Genomic DNA, 22,550 nt, shown 5'->3' on the forward strand with positions numbered 1-22,550 from the left:
GGTAGCAGGAAGACTAGAAGAACTGCAGGAACAATGCACAAACTGATGAAGTCTAATATTTGGTCGTGTTCTGGTTTTACGTTCTAGGTTCAAATCCACTGGGTAGAACTTTGCTTTCAACCCTTAGGGGTACCAAATGAAATAAAGTACAAATCGAGTTGGCAGGAAGAGTAGAGGAGCAGACCTAGATCGATCTCCCTAGTTTCTCTTGTCTTCCCATTTCAAGGGTTTGACTCAGTGGTTAAACGGTTTGCTTTGGAACTACATAGCATCAGGTTCAATCTCGGGTGTGGCACTTTAAACAAGTGTCTTTCACCAAAACTTCAGATTAATCAAAATCTGGTTGACAGAAACTGTGAAGAATCCTCACTGAAGGGATTACTAATCCTGTTTTGAGGTTGTTGGGGTTTAATTTGTTATCCAGTTTAATAATCACCATCACTTGGTCACTCTGAAAGTGTTTAGCAATGTCCACTTTGCTGGAAGTTTTGGGGCCAGGTGTCCAGTTTGAGGAGAATTCCTGCCTAGCAGTCCCTGAAAAGGGTCAGAGATGCTACATTTCCTCCTTTAACTAAGCTATTCAAATAATAAAGGCTCAGTTTTTCCTTTCATCTCCTCAGATGTGACAAAATGGCTAAAAGTATGAAAATTATATTTCTCGTTGATAAACATCAATTGTCCTTTTGTCAAGAAAAGATATTACTCTATGTACCAGAGGAGGGTGGTCAGCTGGCAGAATCGTTAGCACACCAGACAGAACGCTGAGTGGCATTTCATACGTCTTTACATTCTAAGTTCTGATTCCACTGAGGTCAACTTTGCCTTTCATCCTTTTAGGGATGATAAAATAAGTACCAGTTGCAAACTGGGGTCGATATAATCGACTTACCCCACCCCACTGGAAATTGCTGGCCTTGTGCCAAAATTTGAACCTAATATTTTATGTAACACTTTCTTTTCTTTTGGTAACAAGTGTTAAAAATATGTCCCTCACTATCAAATTCTTTGTAATAATAATAATGATAATAATAATAATGCTGTTAATATTTGTAGTAAAACTATGTAAACCATGAATGTGATTTATACTTATTAAACTATTGTCTATCAAATATTTGGTGTTTTTGTTTCATTAATAAAAGGTGGCCAATTGGTGGAGTTGTTAGCCTGTCAAATAGACTGCAATATTCACTTCAACCTTCTGCACTCTGTGTTCAAACCTCACCAAAATCTACCTTGCCTTTCATCCTTTCTGGGTCGATAAAATAAAGTACCAATCGAGTACTGGGATCAATCATCCTCTCTCTCTCTCTCTCAGAATCAGCAGTACTGGCAGCTCCCTTTTCCTCCTTGTCTTAAAGCATGGGCCCACTGGCCAGTTGTGTGAGCATCTCATAAGTCTAAAGATCCCAAGGCTAATATGAGGACATTGCTTTGCCTGAATAAATGAGATTTGACAGAGAAATCTGAATGCTAAACGGTTGACCTGAGCACTGTAGACAATAATTTCATTATTATTATTATTATTATTATTATTATATTATCTGTCTTCACACAATATTTATTGCTATTGTGATGGTTTAGCCCTATCTTGGCCCTTAGTAAGGAGATGTATGAATAAAGGCTTCCCAGCCATGACCATTTCATCTTATTTTTTCATACAGGGTGTATACTAGCACTACATTACTCAATAAGTCCCCCATTTCTTTTTTCTAAGCAGTATAATGTAGTTTGAGGGATATTTGGCTGCTATTTCTAACAGGCTAAAAGGCAATGTAGAAGTTTACCATGGTTATTTCAAGCAGCCGAAGGAAGATGTAAGAGTGAAATTCAATAACAGCTCACTTGGAAGAGTGATAGAAGGAGGAGAAGAGAAAGATAGAGGGGAGAGAACATGGTTGTCTGAGTCAATAAGATAACAGACATCTAATTAAAAAGGTTCTGCAATTTTCCCATCCCTGGAAGGACTTAACCAGCTTGACTCAGCTCGCAGGAAATGTTCCCAGGTTGCTTGTAATTTAATGCTGTAAACCAGGGTATCAAGAAGTCTGCTTCCTAACTATGTGATGTTAAGTTCAGTCCCACTGTGTGGCACCTTGGGCAAGTGTCTTCTACTATGGCCCCAGACCAACCAAATTAGTATGCAGGTAATTATGTAGAGAATGAGTCTGATCTTGGCAGCATGATGACAACTTTGGACATGTTTCAGTCCTATTAGACCTTTTCAGCGAAGTAGTGGTTGCCTGTACTGCCAGACAAAAATGACTCGAGAGATATATGCCGATTTAAAAGTAGAAAATGAGAAGGGCCCAAAATGAAATGATAGCTTGAATTACAGAAGGAAAAGATTTTCCTTTCCAAAGTGTCAAGAATTGCTTTACGACTAAGGATGACCTCTCATACCAGTCAACTTGGGAGTAGTGGAGAGGTGTGTGCGAGTCCCAAAGCTTCTCAGGTGAGGATGCAATTATAAAAGACGAAAGCTACGGTTAGCAATTAAGAGGTTCCGGTCGCTTTACTGGCCCGAAACATTGCTTCTTGTTGAAAGAGCAACGAACTCTCCGTTCTAGGAGATAAATTTCTTAGTTTAAACATGGCAGCTGTAAATCCCGTCACCGTTGTCACGGCGAATAAAGATAAACGACCAATGTGTAAATATGGTGAGAAATGTTATAGGAAGAATCCGAATCACTTGCGGGAATACCGCCACCCAAATAAACCTGAAAGTGAAGAGCAGCAGAGCCAGGATGACCAGGTCAGTTTGACATATTCATCTATTGTCTCAGCACGTGTAATAATATTGTAAACAACTCGAGTTTCCCGCCAAATGTCACCCCCTTTTTATTTATTCATCCTACAAATTTCTCTTCAGAATCGTTTCACATATGTTAGAATATTCCTTGCCAAACAGATAAACGACACGTATTTTCTGTTATCCTTCTAATTTCTGACACTTCCTGCCTACGCAGCTCGAGCTGCTTGAAATAACAGCCAGACTTCTTTTATTACCTTACTATAGTCTTTTACAAAGGAAAGATATATTAGATAATGCAGTCGCTGATATATTGGTTGCATTTTTATTGTAATACCTGCTAGAATATATTTATGGCGCGTGAAAAATTCTCAGTATCACTTTTCAAGTTTTTATTTATTTTTGAAACCATAGAAACGGCAACATGTTCTTATATGAAAAAGGGGTTTATTAAAAGGGATCCAATGACTGTTTGGGTTATTTTATTTGAAAATGTAAAACAAAAGGTTAATGTTTACAGATTTAAAAAGAACAAGATGAAACTTTGATGTTCCATGAAAACATGTTTAGGTATTTTGTTGCGTATAACAAAGAAATCTTAACAAGCAAACTAAAAGTATTTCACTGCCCGCTAAAATATAGCTTCGCCAAAATTTCTTTCTTGATGGATTTGTGGCACATAGGTAGATCATTGCATCTCTAGAAATCCTTCCATCGAAATAAACTAACCACGTCTCTTTTAAAACACTGCATCTCTCAAAAATTCCGTTTCCCGAAATTCCCCAATCTACTCCTAATGTATTTCCTCTTTATGACTTTTGCTGTTCAATCTTCTCCCTTTTGGGGTTATATTTCTATTACGAATGCACGTTTGGTTATCATTGCCCCCTTTTTTTACATATTGCTGTTTTCTATTCCCCACCCCACCACCCGCAAATTTTTTTTTTACCTTTTTCCGACTGGTTGTAGTGCACCAGAGCACTATGCAAAAAGTTTATTATTATTGGTGCGACGAACAAAATGAGTAGTCTCTGATTCCTCGTAACTGTCTCCCTACCTATTTGAAACCATTACCTTGCAAGTATTGCATCATCCTCAGAAATAAAAATTGGTCACCATTGTTGTTGGAATTGAAAGAGTTTGAAGCAGAGGTGATAGGTACCTTTTTTTTTTTTCTCCAAGAATTTTTTTCTCAAATTTGACCCGATTGTAATTGAGATTGCTAATAAAAAGTATCTAAATAATTTTGGGTGTTTAACAATCAATATTCTTTTCTGTGTTGCATTCCGAGTCAATTTTTGTCATACTAACGTCTATTTTGTTAATTAGTCGAGTTTCTGTATGCCATTTTAACATGAGCCTCATTCATTTGACCGAGATATTTAAAAACAAAATTCCTTATCTTTCCGATGTCTATGGATGGATATTAATGTGTATGAGTCTTTTTCCAAATATAATTCTGGAGAATTGAAGAGGTAAATTTACCTAATCTTGTCTTACTCATTTTGATATCAGAAGCAGGTAGTTCTGTTGATTGGCTATCAGCTGGAACCTGTGTCTTCGTAACTGATAGCGTCCCAGTTATATATGTTATGTATATGTATGTATGTGTGTGTATATATATATAAATGCAAACTTTCTTCTATTGCAAAGGATAATACAGAGCCTTTTTCTAAAAAGCCCAAATTAGATCCACATAAAACGGGGTCTACATCATCTGATGATGACACTGATGTATTAAGGGAGACTGAAAAGACAAGTGATGATGCAAAGCTGCAGGATGAGAGCCTCCCTGGAACATCAGGGGAATCTAGCAAACCCGTGGATAAAGGAAGCCAAGGTGAGCATTATATTTTCCTAATATCTTGTATAAAGACAATCATTAACACACTGGGCAAAAAGGACCAGGTGGTTACTGGGTGTCGATGTAACCAACTCCTTTTCTTGAAATTGCTGGTCCTCTGCCAAATTGTGTTGTATACATCTGTCGATCCCATAGATATACATTATTTTAAAAAAGACTTCGGGTTTAGTCCAATCGCACGGCAACTTGAGCAAGGAATCCCACTGTGTGTGGGGGTGTGATTGTGTTTCCTGATCTCAACATCATACGATAGTTGTAAATGAGTGTCACTGTCATACAAGTGGTGTCTTTCATTTCTTCCGTGTCTGGCCATCAACGATAAATGTTACTTTCCTTTGAAACAGATGAGTGTTGCTGACAGGAAGGGCATTTGGTCGCAGGGGATCTGCTTCAGCAAGGAAAGGCGGATATCAAAAAGGGTTTCTTTTTTTTTTTTTTTTAATCACATTTCGTTTTACAAAGACTTTTTATCTTTTTAATCCTTTTCAGATAAATGTGAAGAAGAGTTAACTTTAACGCCTCCACCTTCCCCTGAAGACATCAAGGAAAACATTCGTGAGAAATTCTTATTTGACATGCCAGACGATTTTTATGAACTCTGGAAGTTCTGTGAAGCAACTAATCCAGAAAATCCCACCAGTAAGATCTGTTGTATTTTTTTTTGTTATTTATTCTTTGTGTTGTTGTTGAACCACAGGTCAACTAGACAAACTTTTGATGTTCCAGCCATGACCATCCTGTTTCTTTTTTTTGCTCCACTTTGAATCTATCCAGGATTGTTACTTTGTGTCTTTGTTTCTTAAAAACTAAACAGCATTATTTGAGGTAGACTCAGCTGCTGTTTCTAGCAGGTCACATGACTGTAGAATGTTCCTTGTTGGCTTAACAGACAAATAGACTGTCGTTGTTTAACCCTTCCTGTGACCAACCACTGTACAGAGTGTCCAGTGTGCATTTTCCAGCCTTCACATAGCCTCTACATTCATCATCCATGTCTTGCTATCATTATGTATCTTTTGTTCAGTTAATTTTAATTTTAAGAAATTTTTCTTTTTCCAGATTGCTTCAGTAATGTTCTTGGGTTCCAGTTAGTTGGACCTTTTGATATTTTGGCTGGTAAACACAAGCAATTAAATGGCAAAAACAGCAAGGGTCGTTACCCTAACTACCTCATTCACTGGCGCTATTACCTGGACCCTCCAGAGTTCCAGACAGTAATTCGTGGCGATGACACAACTCAATTCCATTTAGGTTATTTCAGGTAAGAAAATTTTAATCATTTTCTTTCCATGTTTCCGTGGAAATAAACTGCCTTTTTGAGAAGCACCCTCCCTTTTGAATTTATGGTTTTCTTGTGAATTACAGAGATGTCCCGACAGAGGCACCAGTCTTTGTTGCTGCTAATTCTGCCAAAGAAAGTCCTGCCATCATTCCACGTGGTGAAAACCTTTTTGCAGCTCTCAGGTAACACAGCATTGTCATAGTTTTATATTACTGTGTTCTGTCTTTACTCTTTTACATGTTTTGGCCTTAAGGCTGTGGCCATGCTGGGGCACTGCCAGTGAAATATGTGACCAGCAAGCCTCTACAGAGGATCGAACCCTGTACCTCTCAAATTCTAGCTGAATGCCATGTACTATTAAACTAAGATACCCCTTTATAACATACTGCACATTAGACTTGTCACTAGAATTGGTAGAGTGTTGGACAAAATTTATTGTGCTATTTAATAGCAAGCTCTCTATGTTGTGAAGTTCTCCCTTCTGGGATCAGTAAAATTAAGGACCAGTGAAGTACGAGGGTCCACATAAAGTAATCTAGCTGGGGCAAGAATTACTAGAAGACCAACATTTCCTTGTGCTAAACCATTTCGCATCAAGTGCTAGGGTTGATCTATGTTTGTATAATGTAACCTGTGACTGGTATTGTAAGTGGACATTTCCTCATGAACTGTTGGCTTTTCTTGATTTTGTTTCCAACCAGTTCCAGCCTAGATAAACCCTGATTGATCAGATCTACACTCATTAAAGTTTCTCAGAGATAGGATAACCTACTTCTTTGTATCCCATGTTAAAGTTGTTTCAGTGTGATTTGAGAGGGAGCAACTTGGTTGCTATTTTTAGCATTTCAAGTAGACACATAGAGGTTTCGGAGTAGATGAGAAAATTGTGTGTGTGCATGTGTATGTATGTATGTATTTATGTGTGTGTGTGTGTGTGTGTATACATGTGTATGTATGTATATATGTGTGTGTGTGTGTTTGTATATATATTTTTTCATAATGAAATGTTTTGCTGAAGTTAGGACAAATAATTCCATTTTGGTATTTTTCTTCCCATTCCAGTTTCTATTTGGCTGAAAGCATTAAATCAAAGAAACTTGCCAAACCAAAGCAATCTGCTGCCATTCAACTCCAATCAGATTTAACTGAATGGGCAAAAAAGCTTGACTTCAATCTGGAGTTGAAAACCAAATCGATGAAGGAACGAGACAAGAAAACAGTATGCAAAGGTTTCCATGGTGCTGGAATTGTGGTCAAGTTAGACAAGAATGAAGTTGGTTACCGTCCAATACCAGAAACTCCAGGTAGATCTTGCTTAAAAACTTCTCTTTTGTTCTTTTTTTTTTTAACTATTTGTATCATTGAAGGTGACTTTCATATTTATAGTATGAAGACTGACTCTCTCTCTCTCTCTCTCTGACTAAACTCCCCGTCTCCCAGTACACAGCAGCCACACAACAAGTAGACACTCTCAGTTGTTTTGGAATATGTCTTCAGAATCCTCCTCTGACTCCACAGGAACTGTAGTGACTCTCAAATAAAAAGTATGATTGTGTAGAAGTTGTTGATGTTTGACTCCTGTAGAGGAACATCATAAAAATATATCTTTACATATGTTTATTTTGATCCTTGCCACATCCTTCAACTTACAGATGTTTATTTCCTTTTTTTCTTCTTCCAGCTGCTTTGAAGAGAATGTTCCAGAAGATTCTTGACAGTAAAACTGAAGAAGACAGAAACCAAAATTTTGAGCCATTACAAGAACTGATGACTTTGATTCAATTTGCAAATGATGAATGTGATTATGGTGAAGGCTTAGAGCTGGGAATCAACCTCTTTTGTTTTGGTGGTGACATCTTCAATTCCACCATCCAGTTTTTACTTCCTCTGGCTTACCAGTTACTACAACATCCTCAGTTTAGCCAAATCATCACAGAACATCTGAAGCACAGGAAAATGAGCGCCCTTCCTCGTGAACTAAACGAACTCAACTAATTGATATAAAAAAAAAAAAAAAAGAAACATTTTGCTAATGTCAAGTCGTTAGAAGACAAATCTATACAAATTATTTAGAAAAATTTGAAGAATTTGTGTGGTAAGATGATGGACCTAGCATCTTCGCAGGAAGAGAGAGAGGAAGAAAAACGTTTTCTTTTACTCTAACGAAGGGCTTTGCTCCAAACATCTGTCTTCTCATCTCCCCGTGGCAAATCAACTTATCCAAATTTTCAAACTTCATTAAATAATTTTTGCCAACACAGACAGACATTATTTTCTTCCTCCTCCTCGAGGTCTGGCTTTTATATATTGCTTTGAGCTGAATGGATGTTTTGTGGCTTAATCAAACTGATGAGATGTTTATAATGAAGGACAATGATTCGAAATGGCCCTCACATCTTCCTCCTCTTTATTTGAGCTGTCACTCTCAGAGCAGAGGTTATATGCATTTGATTCAAGCTTCCTAAACTAAGAACTTATTGCAATTCCTGTTAATTTATATTATTTCAAGGATACGTATCGTAACTGGGAATACTGATGGCATTATTGCAAAGTCCATGACTGTTTCTTGAACTCGTAGTTCTATATTCCATCCATTCTTGTGAACACAGCTTGGAAAGAGATCAGTTCCACCAAGCTTATTTTGTCCCCACTTAAACTACAAGAAGTCTTCAGTTGTTCCTTAAACATCTCTGGCTTGAGGCCCTCTGCGCCATTATATACAAGTATGGTGCAATAGGTGTGTATGTTATTCAGTTATTGATTCTGAAGCCATCAATTCAAATGTTGTCCATAAACATATCTTGTTTCTAAGTAAACTCACTGGACTCTATTTGTTCTTCTTTCACATTTGAAAGGAATCCAGTTGTAAACATTCAGTTTCTTTGAAAATTTTGTCATTTTTTAAGCACCTTTCATATTTTTTATCATCTCACATGTCATGGATCTCTTGATATTTTGTGAATCTTGGGTCTAGAAATAACATTTTTGACCAAATGTAGCATCACATCATACATTACGCTTTTGTCAATAAAATGTGAACTTTGTTAACGAAATGATTAGGAAGTAAACTTTATGCTTTCCAATTAAGATTTAAAATATATGAATGTACATTTTTTCTATCTTCTGTGTATTTTTTCTTTTTTTTTTCCAATTCTCTTAAACAATTCCATCCAATCTTTTCCACTCACTAGTTGTGGGTGTGGAGTCCTCGGGCAGCTCCTTTTTAAAGTCCCCATCATTATGCTTTCCAGCTGGATTCCCAACCACGGCCAACTGACCCTACAGATATTATCCAACCATCTCATTCTTGGTCTGCCACTGGTCTCACACTTGAAGAATCTGTCTTGCAGTTCTTTCCTGCTACATTCCTACCATATGCCCCCAATACTGGAACTGTGACCTCTTAATGGGGAGAAGTAGCAGCTCAACTGGAGGAACTCCCTGGTCTCTGATCTCTACACCCTTTCAGTATTACTTTTAATGACTCACATGACCAAAACATTGTCTTCGTGCGGAAACCGATTTACTTCCCGCTGAGGTGTCGCGTCTGAATTATAATGGTTGGGTTGTCTCCCCTACTTTGATCATTAACGCGATTTACTCTCTTCCCCGTCGCCCATCATCCTCGTTGTTTTAACGTTCACTTCTCTGTTCTTGGATGGAGTGAATGAAGTTTGAGGCAGACTTTCTACGGCTGGATGCCCTTCCTGTCGCCAACTCTTACCCGTTTCCTAGTAAGGAAATATTTCCTCCAGGGCCAGACCTGTTTCCACTGAATATTGTAAATAAATGACATTCATCATCATCATCGTCGTTTAACGTCCGCTTTCCATGCTGGCATGGGTTGGACGATTTGACTGAGGACTGGTGAGCCAGATGGCTACACCAGGCTCCAATCTGATCTGGCAGAGTTTCTACAACTGGATGCCCTTCCTAACGCCAACCATTCCAAGGGTGTAGCGGATGCTTTTACGTGCCACCGGCACGAGGGCTAGTCAGGCGGTACTGGCAACGGCCACGCTCAAAATGGTATATTTTACGTGCCACCTGCACAGGAGCCTGTCCAGCGGCACTGGCAACGATCTCGCTTGAAAGTCCTTACACAATTGAACCTGAAACCAGTGGTCAGAAAGTGAACTTTCTTTGCCACACAGTCATGTCCATATACATAATAGATTTTATTTTGGCTGAGTCAGTCTTTTGTGAGTCTTATTTTCACGGGTAAACCGTAGAGTAACAAGAGGGTGATTCAACTAAAAGGGAACATTATTCTCTATTGTGGTATCGAGTACTCTTTTTTTTCTCTTTTTTTGACAGTCAACACTAGACAGATACAACCCCCACACACACACATAAACACATACATATATTTGTTATATTACACCATTAATGTTGAAAATTTAGCTGCATTTAAGTGCAACTTTGCTGCATACATCTTTTCATGTAAACAAAACCTTCTTGTGTGTGTGTGTGTGTTTATATTTAATTTTATGTACTTTCCAATGAAGTCATTGATTGTGCAATATGATTGTAACACTCGTATATAATTTTACAATTTTTGGCATGTATTTCAGAATCAAAGATATTCATTGTGCAATATATAACACGCACGTATATATAATTTATAATTGTGTGTGTGTGTATATATATATGTATATATATGGCGCAATATTTTGATAATCAGCTGAGAATTGTGCAGAATCCCGGAAGTCATCAAGCCATCCGCGCGCTTTTCATTATCGTATTCACTTTGAACCGCTTACATCATAGTGTAAAAAGAATATGTCTAGGTCGCTCGATTAATTTTAGAATTCTTAGTTATTATCAGCCGAGCGTGGATTTACAAAATTGCTTTTGCGTTGGACAGAATGTATTTATTATTGGCTGTTCATGTTCTGGGTTCGGTTCGCTGTCTGCTTTTTATTTTCCGGTGACTCTGAAATAATTACCAGCGGAGTATTGATCGACCATGTGGCAGTATGCCGATGTTAGAAATATTTCTTATCAATATCTTTGTAGCAAGATGTAAGTGGGTGGCAAAATCGTTTAAACACGATATAAAACACTTTGCGATAGTACTTTTAGATCTTATCGTGTGAATTTCAATTTAATCCTGATATTTTAGCGATGTCACTTGCCCGCCGAGGTCGCCTTTACCTACGGCAGTATATTAACTAAACATAATTTAATTCGACTACAACATCCTTAGGTAATCTTATATTTACAGTTGTTCTTTAAATCGAAGACAATCCTGATCGAGCAGATCTATTATCAAAAATTATTCAAATTATGTAAAAAAAATATTAGATTATCTAAAGTACATCTACGACTGTGATCTTTCACTTTTTGTGAGACACTAACTACTGTGTGTGATTCGAGAGCATTGTGGCTGCTATTTCTAAAAGTTGGAGCGACCATGTAACATTTGCTAATGGTACACTTAGTCTTTCGTTTATTTTAACAGCATCACCTGCCTCTTGTTGCGAAGATGCTCTCTAAGTTTCTTAAACTTCCTTCCTCCCACTATTACAGTGTAGGAGGCCCTGCAAAGTGTTGTCTGCCTCCTACAATGAGTGTGTGTGTGTGTGTGTGTATATAGGACGCACCCATAAGTCAAACGGAACTGAGTCAAACGTTACAAAATACGTGCAACTCCTACTCAATATGTTGAGTGCCACTTTCGTTAGTCCATTCACTCCTCTACGCGCGCGCGCACACACACGTGCGTTTATGCATACACACATTTGTATACAATTACATAATATACATATGCGTATTATGTAACTATATATACGTGTGTGTGTGATAATTGCTTCATCTTGACAGATATATAAATGTATACATACATGTACACACATTTCATTATCAAAGCGATGGAAGGCAAAAACAGTTAATAGCCGAACTAAATGTCTCTATTCGGTCCCCCTATCCCTCCCCTTACTTTTCCCTACAGAATTTAATCCCTTCTTGCACGAGTAGACTTGTGGTCAAAGTTATCCCAAACGTGACCATCTGGGTTTTTTGGGGGGGGGGGGGGGTGCGCAATAATGTTCGCCGGAGTACCTCATAAGACGGTGTCGTTTGAGGAAGATTTCACTAGTACTTCTAGCAAGACAAGCGACCACAGTCTCTATTTGACGCACCTCAATTTTGTTTGGAATTTATTTGGGTTTCCAAAGTTGAGAATATAGGACGCAATCCCGAAGTACACACATTTTTGAGTGAAATAATGTGCTTTACTCCGCCTGCTTGATCCAAAATTCGAACCCACGACCCACTGATCGAGTGCCCAGTCACCCTAATCACTAGACAAATCACTTTCACTGCTTGAGCTACCATTTGCCCATGGCCAAAACCCTGACCTCTAGTTATATATATAAAGCATAAGCTGCGTTTCTCGGCCATTTTTCAAAAACATTGATCGTATCTTATAAGCTTAATAACTTAATAAAATACTATATTCAGTACGATGTTTGTCTATATAACACACACGCTCACACATATGTATGTGCGTGTGTCATGCATGCATACACACATACATAGAGCCTAAAGGTGAAAATTTTCTGAATATTAGAATCCCAGAATTCTGATGTATCATGTTTTATATTTATAAAATAAACAATAAAACGACGAATTAAGTCAGTTTAATTTACCTTGGGAGTGACCCCGAGTAACTAATGCCAGAAACCTTGAAAATTGTTGTACCGTACACCTATAATGGTCTCTGTCGGCCGTTATGTCATTTCAACTCGCGGCAATTACGTCATTTCCGTCAAGGTCCATTGATCTAGTTTACCCAGTGTATAGTTCAGGAGTTCCCAACCTGTGGTCCACAGACTCTTGGTGGTTCGCAAAGGTAGTACTGGGAGTCCGTGAACGTGTTAAGCTGACAGACCTTTCAATATCCTAAGGTCCGTGGGAAAACTCATTTAAATAAAAGGGGTCCTTGGTAGTGAAAAAGTTTGAAACCACTGGCATAGTTTTTTAATACATTAGAACACTCCTTTACTAATTTGTGTCTTTGTAGCTACATAAGGTTATATTTTTACCCTCTTTTAATCTTTTGTTCTCCGCGCTCATTAGCATTACAATACAATATTCGTTACACTCTTAGAATAACTCAGTACAGTAACTCTGAGTCACAACGTTTATGATTTTGTGACATATTCTCAACACGTTGTATATAATTTGGTATGGTAGATGAAAACTAGCTTCAATAGACGAGTCAAACTGAATTTAATCTTTTCACTGTCGCTTGCCCATTGTAATTATTTTTCTTACATGGCCTCGTCAAATGAGGAAGCGGATCTATTTCAAAACGGGGGCACCAGTATTTTCTTAACGAAACACTAACGAAACACTTTGAAACTTGGGACACTGGTAGAATGTGTCATATAAAACATCTTTTACTCTTAGTCTTCTTAACAAAAAAACGTACATCGCAAGTTATTCCATGTTAAAGTTGTCGTATTTCTGTAATTTCAACCAATCACTGACGTCTATTCAGCTGAATAGAGTTACTGCTGGGCGGTCATAAAAATGTTATTCCCTGTGACATATTTCATCCGGTTTAATCGTAATTTATACGCATATATTGTTTATATAATAAATTACGCTGTGCGTATCTATGTGTGTAACAATTTTAGAGTTCGGGTTAGTTTTAGGGTTAGGGTTACGGTTAACAGTCTAGTTAGGGTTAGGGTTAGGGGATTAATACGATATACACCGTTACAGCGCTAACTGTTTTCAACTGAATAGACGTCAGTGATTAGTAGAAATTATCGAAATAAATTCGAATACAAACATTTTTTTTCTGTTCTATAACACAAATTAGATAAGTATACGAAGTTTGAAAGTCTTTCGGTACCAAAAACACTACCTAAAACATAAATGAAAACTGGTGCCCCCGTTTTAAAATAGATCCGAGGAAGCTCAGCATTTTGAAGAGTTTAGAGGGTCTTTAAAACTAATGAAAAGAAAGAAGTTGCTGGTGACAAGGCCCGAAAGCTTGCACTAAAAGGTTTTCGGCTGAAAGGGGCCCAAAGACGTGTTTAATTGGTCAGTAGGTAAAGTCTATCACTGTTGGATAGACTGGCGAAAAACTCTCTCAGACCGCTATAGAAATTAACATAATGTGCTAACTCATCAAATTCAGTTACATGAAATAGATGGGTTTTGAGATTTAAATTTGGTAATTTTTTAAGATTTTAATTCTTGTGTATAAGGGGCCTACCGAACTCGAAGTGCCCCGGGCCTTCCATGGTTTAAATCCGGTCCTGATTATGCAGTCTGTGGATTTCTACACGATGTTTTGTAGGGTGTCAGTTTACTAAATATTGTAAGAAGAATTATTCGTTAGAAAAAGTAAAACTATTCGTAATTTCTAGGCTTATGTAAATTTTCGATTCTTTTATTTATATGGAAAGTTATTCAAAATTGGTCATGACATTCTGCGTGACATTAAATATATAAATTACGCAATCGGCATTGCATTCCTACTTTGAGTCGTTTTATTTATTTATTTTTATTTTCTGCAGTAGTTTAAATACATGTTAGTTGTAATATATGCTATAATATATAATAGTTTAAATATATGATAGCTGTAATATGCTATAATATATGATAGTTGTTAATTTATTATATATATACACACGTATATATAAGGAACAGCTTTTCATTCCGGCATATTATCGGTTTCAGATTTTGGCACAAGGCCAGAGAGTTCGGGAAGGGAAAAGTCTATTACCTCGACTGCAACTTATTTTATCGACTCCGAAGGAATGACAGGTAAAGTCGATCTTGCCTGGATTTGAACACAGAACGTAAACACGGACGAAATACCGCTAAGTATTTTTGCCCGGCGTGCTAACAATTTCTGCCAGCTCACTGCCCTAGTCCGGCATAATATTGAAAAACACTACGATGTTCTAATTTAACAATTGTTATTAAAGTATATCAGAGCCTTTAAGTTCGTTTTTGGAACAATAAAGTTGCTCTAAATCATCTTTATCAACAATTCCCGACTGTCTCAGTCACATCTTCAGGATGAGGAATTGCTAGCGTCTGTAACTTCTGTAGTAAAGTAGCAGACGTTTGTATAACATGCGGCGTAAAAGCTTCCCATATTTTTCACGGCCAGTCAAGTTAAGCAGGTGATAATGGTGTCTTCATGTCACTAAGCCTTTTCCATTGTCTTTTTCTTGTTTGTTTTTTTTTTTTAATCAATATGGTTTGGACAGGAGCACACGGTGCATTTGTTGGTAAAATGTTTGTCACCCTGTCAAATGAGCGAGTCTTCTTTGCCGTACTCTGTATAAAGCTATCCTAAATAAGTCATGACGCTTCTGTGACGAATATATAAAAACACGATGACAACTATTAAAATGTTGATATAAACTTCATATGTCGAGTCGTTTTGTTTTGGTTTTCTTTCTTTATTTTGGAGTTTAAACATATAATACTTGCTAATTTTTAAAGTTAGGCGATAATAAAGTTTAATACCTTTGTTTAGATTATTGATAACTTTTATAATGCATGTTGCACACTATTTCAGTTTCTCCCATATACTTTATTTCATTGATCCCAAAAAGATAAAAGGTAAAGTTGACCTCGGCGGAATTTGAACTCAGAGACAGACGAAATTCCGGTGAGCATTTTGCCTGGCGTGCTAACGATTACACCAACTCGCTACCTTGTTTATTATTTATTATATTAAAGGTGGTGAACCGGCAGAATCGTTTAGAAAAAATACAAGAGAAAGAAGACGTCCATGGACCCTATTATTGGAGCAACAGGATACATAGCGATCCGTCTGGAGCAAAGTATCGCTGAATATGAATTCCTGGGGAGAGAATGCAAATCCTTAATTCATACGGTACAAATGATCAGGATATCTGGGACTATAAAAATCTGCAAGAGATTAAGATTTAAAAGATGATGAATAAACAAGATACTTTCCTTCACAACCTTGCTGCCAAGCGGATGGCCGGTGAAAATTTATGAACGGGAAGCCTAAGGTAATCCCATAAACTGGCCTTCCCCATTTTTAATATATATATATATATATATATATAGCTGTGTGATGATTATGTAGCTTGTTTTGCAACCACGTGGTGTCAGGTGCTACGAACGCGGCACCGTGTGAGTGAATTTGGTTGACGGAAACATTGAACGCCGATATGTGTGCGTGTGTGTGTTTCTTTTCCACTACCACTTGTCAACCGATGTGGGTTTGTTGACGTCCTCATAGCCTTGTGGGTCGGCAAAAGAGACCCTTCGAGGTGATATCTCTGTATGGCTATAATAAGTTCAATGACTGAAACAAATAAGACAATATAAGTTCAAGATATGAAAAAGCGGGATGGTCACGCCTAGGACGCCTTTGATCATAAAAAGATTTGGTCTTTCAGAATTAAAAAAAAATCGGACACAAAACTGATTGAAACGTCTTTTAGCCTATGTGTGTAACGTGCAATGGAAACCTTGACCTCTTAAAGGAACAGCATAAATAAACTAGTTTTGTTTATTTCACTCAGGATTTGAAACTGAGTCACCTAAATTTTTTTTTTATACAACGACGGGAAAAGAGGAAATATATATGGCTATCTGATGTCGCTGTTTAGTCAAAGTCATTAAATATACTTTTTTCGAAGTAAACATGAAGGCACACACACACACACACACACTCACAGTGTCTGCAGTTATCGAGCGAAAAACTCTATCTTGATAAAAGAAGCATTCCCGTCTTTGAGTTCAGGCATAACATTCTTGACCCCATAACAACTTTATTAAGACGTAGGGCTACCCCCGACCAAGGATTGATCATGCGTTCCCCATATATACAGTCTTGGATAAAATCTTTTGCAAGTTGTCCCTCGATGCAGGTCTCCTCAGAGAGTCGGAAAGAACATCGCCAACCTTTCTGTCAGTTTGCTATCAGACGAAACGCAACGCTCTACGGACCGCCGATTCCACAGATGCGGTCCATTATGCATGTATAGACGTACGAATGTTTGTATGTATGTATGTATGTATGTATATACGTACGTACGAATGGATATGTGTATGTGTACCCGAATGCTTTGAACTAAACCTTCATCTGGGAGGTCGTTTCCTTTTTCCGTTCCTGGTTTATTTATTTATTTATTCTGATTATTTTCTGAATATTTCCCCCCCAATGCACACTATTTTTCCTATTAAGGTTACTTTGCACAACTTATTTTAATTTTGTCGCTGAGTCGAAAGACATTTTATGTAAATCTATATTTGTATGTTTTGTTTTCCTCGACCTCCTCCAAGCTCATCTTTATAATCTGCTTGGTCCGTTATTTATGTTTAGTCTAAAGATCGTATGCTTTTTTCTGTCATTGTCCTTGTCTAACTTTTTACTGTCCTGGTACGTTTGTTTAGAACCCAGAAGTTCACGCTGCTGACACTGCCAAATTAATATAAATATCGTCGGATAGTATCGAAATTGTAATGATATTTGGCTGATAACGGACGAGGGGGTGATTGAGCATGTCTGCGTCCGTAGTAATTTTTACCTGCTTTTCGCGTAAATTCCTTTGTCGTCTTTATTGCACCCTGATCTCTCTCTCTCTCTCTCTCGCTCTCTCTCTCTCTCTCTCTCTCTCTCTCTCTCTCTCTCTCTCTCTCACACACACACACGCGCGCGTGTGAAATACATAATTTAGTTGCAATAACTTCAGATACGTTTTCAAAATTTAGCGCTCGTTTTTATGAAACTGGTCTGGCAACTCTGAAATTAAGTATGAAAATAATCACTGTTGTTAACATCCGGCAACACTGTTGTTGTTGTTGTTGTCTTGTAGGCCCGACCGACTCTCACAAACAGCCATCCTATGGCATGCAGGTAATTACCCAACCAATAAACGCGCCATATATCTGTTATTCAATGTCGCTCTACCGACCTGAAGTTTTAAAATCTATTATTTCACATTCAGCACGTCTTTAATTTGTCTTCAATTAGACAATAGAATGGTCAAGTAGGTGCCATTGTTTGGACTGCGCTGTGGTCAGGGCATCATCGATTGACATTAATCCAGCCATGGACATTATAAGGAAATAAAATGTACGAAATCAGAAATCGATGCAAAACGATGCACACGCGATGCCATCACCACAAGCGACAGATGTGTATTTAACGTGACTACGAGTAAATCGTGAATTTAAAGAAATAAATGCGTGGGTATAAGATTTTAAAAAAGGTGAATAGCATTGGATTTGGTCGGAGAGTGTTTCAGAGTAAGCTAAATGGAAACTGAACGCTTCATTGAACGATTTGAGTTTTGTTCTGACTGAATCAGTATATAGTCTAATGCATTCCACCCATGACCATACAGACTTAGTTTATCCAAAAACTGCATCTATTCAATATGTCCTTCCCTTTTCTCAAAGACAGTTGTGTGGGGGATTTGGCTGTTGTTTCTGGTATAGCAAGTTGTTTAGCCCCGGGTCGGCCCTGATCAGGTAGACTCATGAGCAAAGTCATTCCACTTACGTTTGTATCGTATCTTATATAGTTATGACAACAGGCTCCTATGTGTCCTTTCTTTTAAAAAAAACAGTGAAGCAGAATTGACTGATATTTCTAGCAAAGAGAGCGACCTCGTAGAGGCCCACTCGTCGGTTTGTTATTCAGGACTTCGTCTATTCTCAATTCAGACATGCCATTGATTGATTCAACTTTCCCAGCAGGCACTGCGCCAATCTCTCTCTGTAACAACAACAACAATCAGTTTATGGAGGAAACCAACAAAAGAGAGAAATCGGAGAGGAAGGAATATTAATTTTTTCTTTTTACTATAAACACAGCAATGTCAGTCGGACGGTGGCAAGTCGCCCACTCACTTATTGTTCCTCTTAATTGCGTCATTTCAAACCTCCTACGATGCGTCGCTCACCGCCGCAGTAAAATATAAAATAAACATAAACCTTAATAGTTTTCTCGCTTATATATTCCCAGGCCTGATGTTAGCTGTCTGCTTGAGAAGTTCGCTTACAAGCAATGTTGTTTCTAGTTCAATCCTGCTATGCGGCACCTAGCGCAAGTGTGTCATACAATAATCTCAAGTCTATCAAATTCCTTGTGAGTGAAATTCAGTAGAGGGGAAACTGTATAGAAGCCTGTTGAAGGCTTCGTTTCTGCTCTAAGGGTATGAGATTTCATCCGCTGCTCAGTTCAACAACACTGCCCGGGGCTTTGGCTGTTTTTCGGTGTTCAAAAGACCTACAGAACTACGGGTCCGCATCTAGCTTTTTCGTTGTTGACGTGTATGTAGTTTCAAAATGCCTTCTTTTACAACTATGAGATGTATTGTTAACTTCTAAAATACGAAATTTAGTCAAAAATGTTCAAAGTAAATCGTGTTCTGCGTGAGAAATTACACCAGTAAACGAAGTTTCAAACTGTTTAGTTAAAATCAAAAATCAATTAAAAAAATCTGTGAGCCAAACTGAACAGATCCGATATTTTCCCGCGTTTGTTTTCAATTTTTATTTGCCTATATATATATATATATATATATATATATATATATATATACGTGTGTGTGGGGGGTGCAAGCATGCAAATGTTTGTCCTTGTCTCTGTTTCTCCGTCCCCGCTTAAGAGCCCGGTAACTCTAAGTCCCCGTAAATAAGTGGTTCGGCAAAAGACGTTGATAGAGTAAGTCCTGAGGTCGATTTCTGCGATTCACCCAACAAATGCTGCTCCAGCAATATCGCAGCCCAGTGACTAGAAGTAAACGAGAAACCTTAATAATCCGTATTTAGATTAAATGTTTTTTATTATTTCAATAAAATAACTTGGTGAGGCGGAGGAGGAGGAGGAGGCGTGCCTATGACCTTAAAAACTGAGGGACATATGAATAAAAGGCGAGACGGGGACGACGGGGAGGTCTCCTTTGATCAATGGTCTGATCGATGAAGGTTGGCCCAGGAACAAAACAAGCAACAAGCATGCCAGTCCTTACAATCCCTAGACGTTTCTTTTTCTTCTTCTTTTTGTGAACTTAATGAGGGATTGGTTAGAAAGCCCCCTGCTGTGCTTCTGAATCAGTGCTTCAGATCTGCTAAGCTTGCTACTGATGACCATAAAGTCTAGTGAAATTTATAAATTCCATCGGTCAAAATTAAAACGACCAAGTAAACGAGGAGAATGGGAGCGTGAATGCTGAGAGACGGGGAAGGCAGGGAGGCGTATAACTGTAAGTGGATGCCTTCAGAGACGACTGAACTGAATGGAGTGATGACGTCATTGAATTATTAACCAATGAAAAGGTCGAGATTTTGTGCACGGCTTGAATGAAAAAATCTCCAAACAATTTGAGAAGAAACAGCACGAGTCGAAAAGAACACACGCACACATACACGCATACATACATGTGAGCATGTGTGTGTGTCTGTGTAAATGTATATAAATACATTATATATATATGTGTGTGTGTGTGTGTATTATATATCAGGTCATCCCATAAGTTCTGTCCGATTTTACCTTTTTAAAATTGAATGAAATTGAATAGTATTTTATCGACCTCGGAGAGATGAAATGCATAGTTGACCTCAAAATACCGTAAAGAATTTGTTGCGATAATCCAACGATTCTGCTAACCTTTGAAACGAGGAAAATAATGGTCACTTATTTAACCAGCAATCCCGAGGGGGTGGGGGAGATAAGTTCATACTGCATCTCTCAATACTTGGCTGTTTCTTTATTTAGAGATCTCGAATGGATGAAATGCAAAGTTAGTTTCGGCGGAATTTGAGCGCAAAACGTAGAGTCGGAAGAAACGTCGCTAAGCAATTTGTTCGACGCACTAACAATTCTACTAATCCGTTCGAAGGCAGATGCCACGAGTCTGTTTAATTTTTGATATGTGGCCAACCGGTACGTGTTGGGAGTGTAAGTGATCTGAAGACGTGACCAGCCCTACTGAAAGGTTAGTGGGAGCATAGAGATAGGAACGTGGTCGCTTTTGAAATAAACTTGATAGCTGTCACAATTGTCACTTGGAGTTTAATTCCCACTTGTTTTCAGTGAATTTTCTTTTTAATACAGCGGCTCCAATTACTTGTCTATCAGTTTAATTATACAGACACATACGCAGACGTATGCACCGAAAGACACTCACACGTTCTCTCTCTCTCTCTCTCTCTCTCTCTCTCTCTCTCTCTCTCTCTCTCTCTCTCTCTCTCTCTCTCTCTCTTTCGATGTCTGTCTCCGCCGCCACTAACCACAGAGACGAGTATTGTAAAATGTATAAGAAAAAAGAAACTGACTGAAAATGGCAGACGATGTGAATGTGGATTGTGGATCACCTTTGATAAGACAAAAACAGAAATGGAAAGCAATAGCATTCATTATATATTCAAGATATTAAAAACCACGCTCGGACATGAGCGCGCACGCACGCGTGCACACAAGCACGCTCTCTCTCGCTCTCTCTGTCACACACACACACACACATGCACACGCATACACACAAGACCTGGTGTATGACTATGTGGTTGTGTCTTCACTATACACTCGCAACTGACTTGCTCTTCCCATCTTCCATCTGCAATGCCTGCGGGTGGGGACGAAATTCACTTAAGAGGATGCAAACCCAGTTTCTCAGGAGGATATTCAAAGCATTTTCACTGCCCCTAGATCCCCACTGTCCACAAATATTAGGGGACACGCTCGCACTTCAGCTGGATTTGAACTCAGATCATAAAGGACCAGAAATAAATAAGCACATAATTTATTTAATTGGCATGATTCAAGGTCGCATTTAGTTCCAGAATTCAGATCACATTGTCACCAATGTATTTTTTTTTCATCTGCCTAGAATACCAGTTATATATTGGGACGCGGCTAAACCATCCAAACTGTTTAAAATATATCATTGCTCTTCTTCACCATTTCCCCCGCATCGCATATCGATTTCTTTTTTCCCATCGACTTTTTCACACAATTAAAACTTAAACTTTCATTTCAAAATACAGCTTATCTTTTATCGATTATTGTTTCAGACATTAGGCTGTGGCCATGCTGGGGCATCACCTTGAAGAAGTCTTAGCCAAATGAAGTGACCACAGCACCATTTTTTAAAGCCTGGTACTTATTCTCTTTAGCCGAACTGCGAAGTTACGGGGACGTAAACACACCTACACCTATTGTCAAGCGGTGGTGGGGGACAAAGACACACAAACACCCATATACATACAAAAAACACATAGTACGTATTACATATGCTATGGGCTTCTTTCAGTTTCCGTCTACCAAACCAGTCACAAGGTCTTCGTCGGCCGGAGGGTTTAGAAGATACTTGTCCACGGCGCCACGCAGTGGGCCTGAACCCAGAACTATGTGGTTGGGTAGCAAACTTCTTACCACACAGCTACGCCTGCACCTTTACAAGAAGTTCTTTTTGAGGTTTTAGACAACGCACAATACATTAGAATGTCGTTTGGGACGCTTTTTTATTACTTTTCCGCCATTCAATGTTGAAATAGAGAGAGAGAAAAAAAGAGGGTGCGTGCTGGTAGGATTGTTAACACACCAAGCAAATTGCGTTCAGAGTTCAAATTCTGCCGAGGGCACTTTCCTTTTCATCCTTTCGGGGTCGAGTAAATAAGTACCAGTTGGGCGT

At 38.3% G+C, this 22,550-nt stretch overlaps 1 protein-coding gene across 1 annotated transcript; it reads left to right on the forward strand.

Moving 5' to 3' along the window:
- Positions 1–1,959: 1,959 nt before the first annotated feature.
- Positions 1,960–8,948, forward strand: LOC106877545 (histone PARylation factor 1). The gene is made up of 7 exons (XM_014926473.3): positions 1,960–2,752; positions 4,403–4,589; positions 5,103–5,252; positions 5,673–5,874; positions 5,979–6,077; positions 6,958–7,199; positions 7,577–8,948. The coding sequence occupies exons 1-7, from the start codon at positions 2,591–2,593 to the stop codon at positions 7,888–7,890; spliced, it is 1,356 nt and encodes a 451-aa protein (XP_014781959.1). The 5' UTR covers positions 1,960–2,590; the 3' UTR covers positions 7,891–8,948.
- The last annotated feature ends 13,602 nt before the right edge of the window (positions 8,949–22,550 follow it).

Source organism: Octopus bimaculoides, chromosome 20 (genome assembly GCF_046866305.1).
Source record: "Octopus bimaculoides isolate indiv1 chromosome 20, ASM4686630v1, whole genome shotgun sequence".
NCBI classification, from domain to species: Eukaryota; Metazoa; Mollusca; class Cephalopoda; order Octopoda; family Octopodidae; genus Octopus; species Octopus bimaculoides.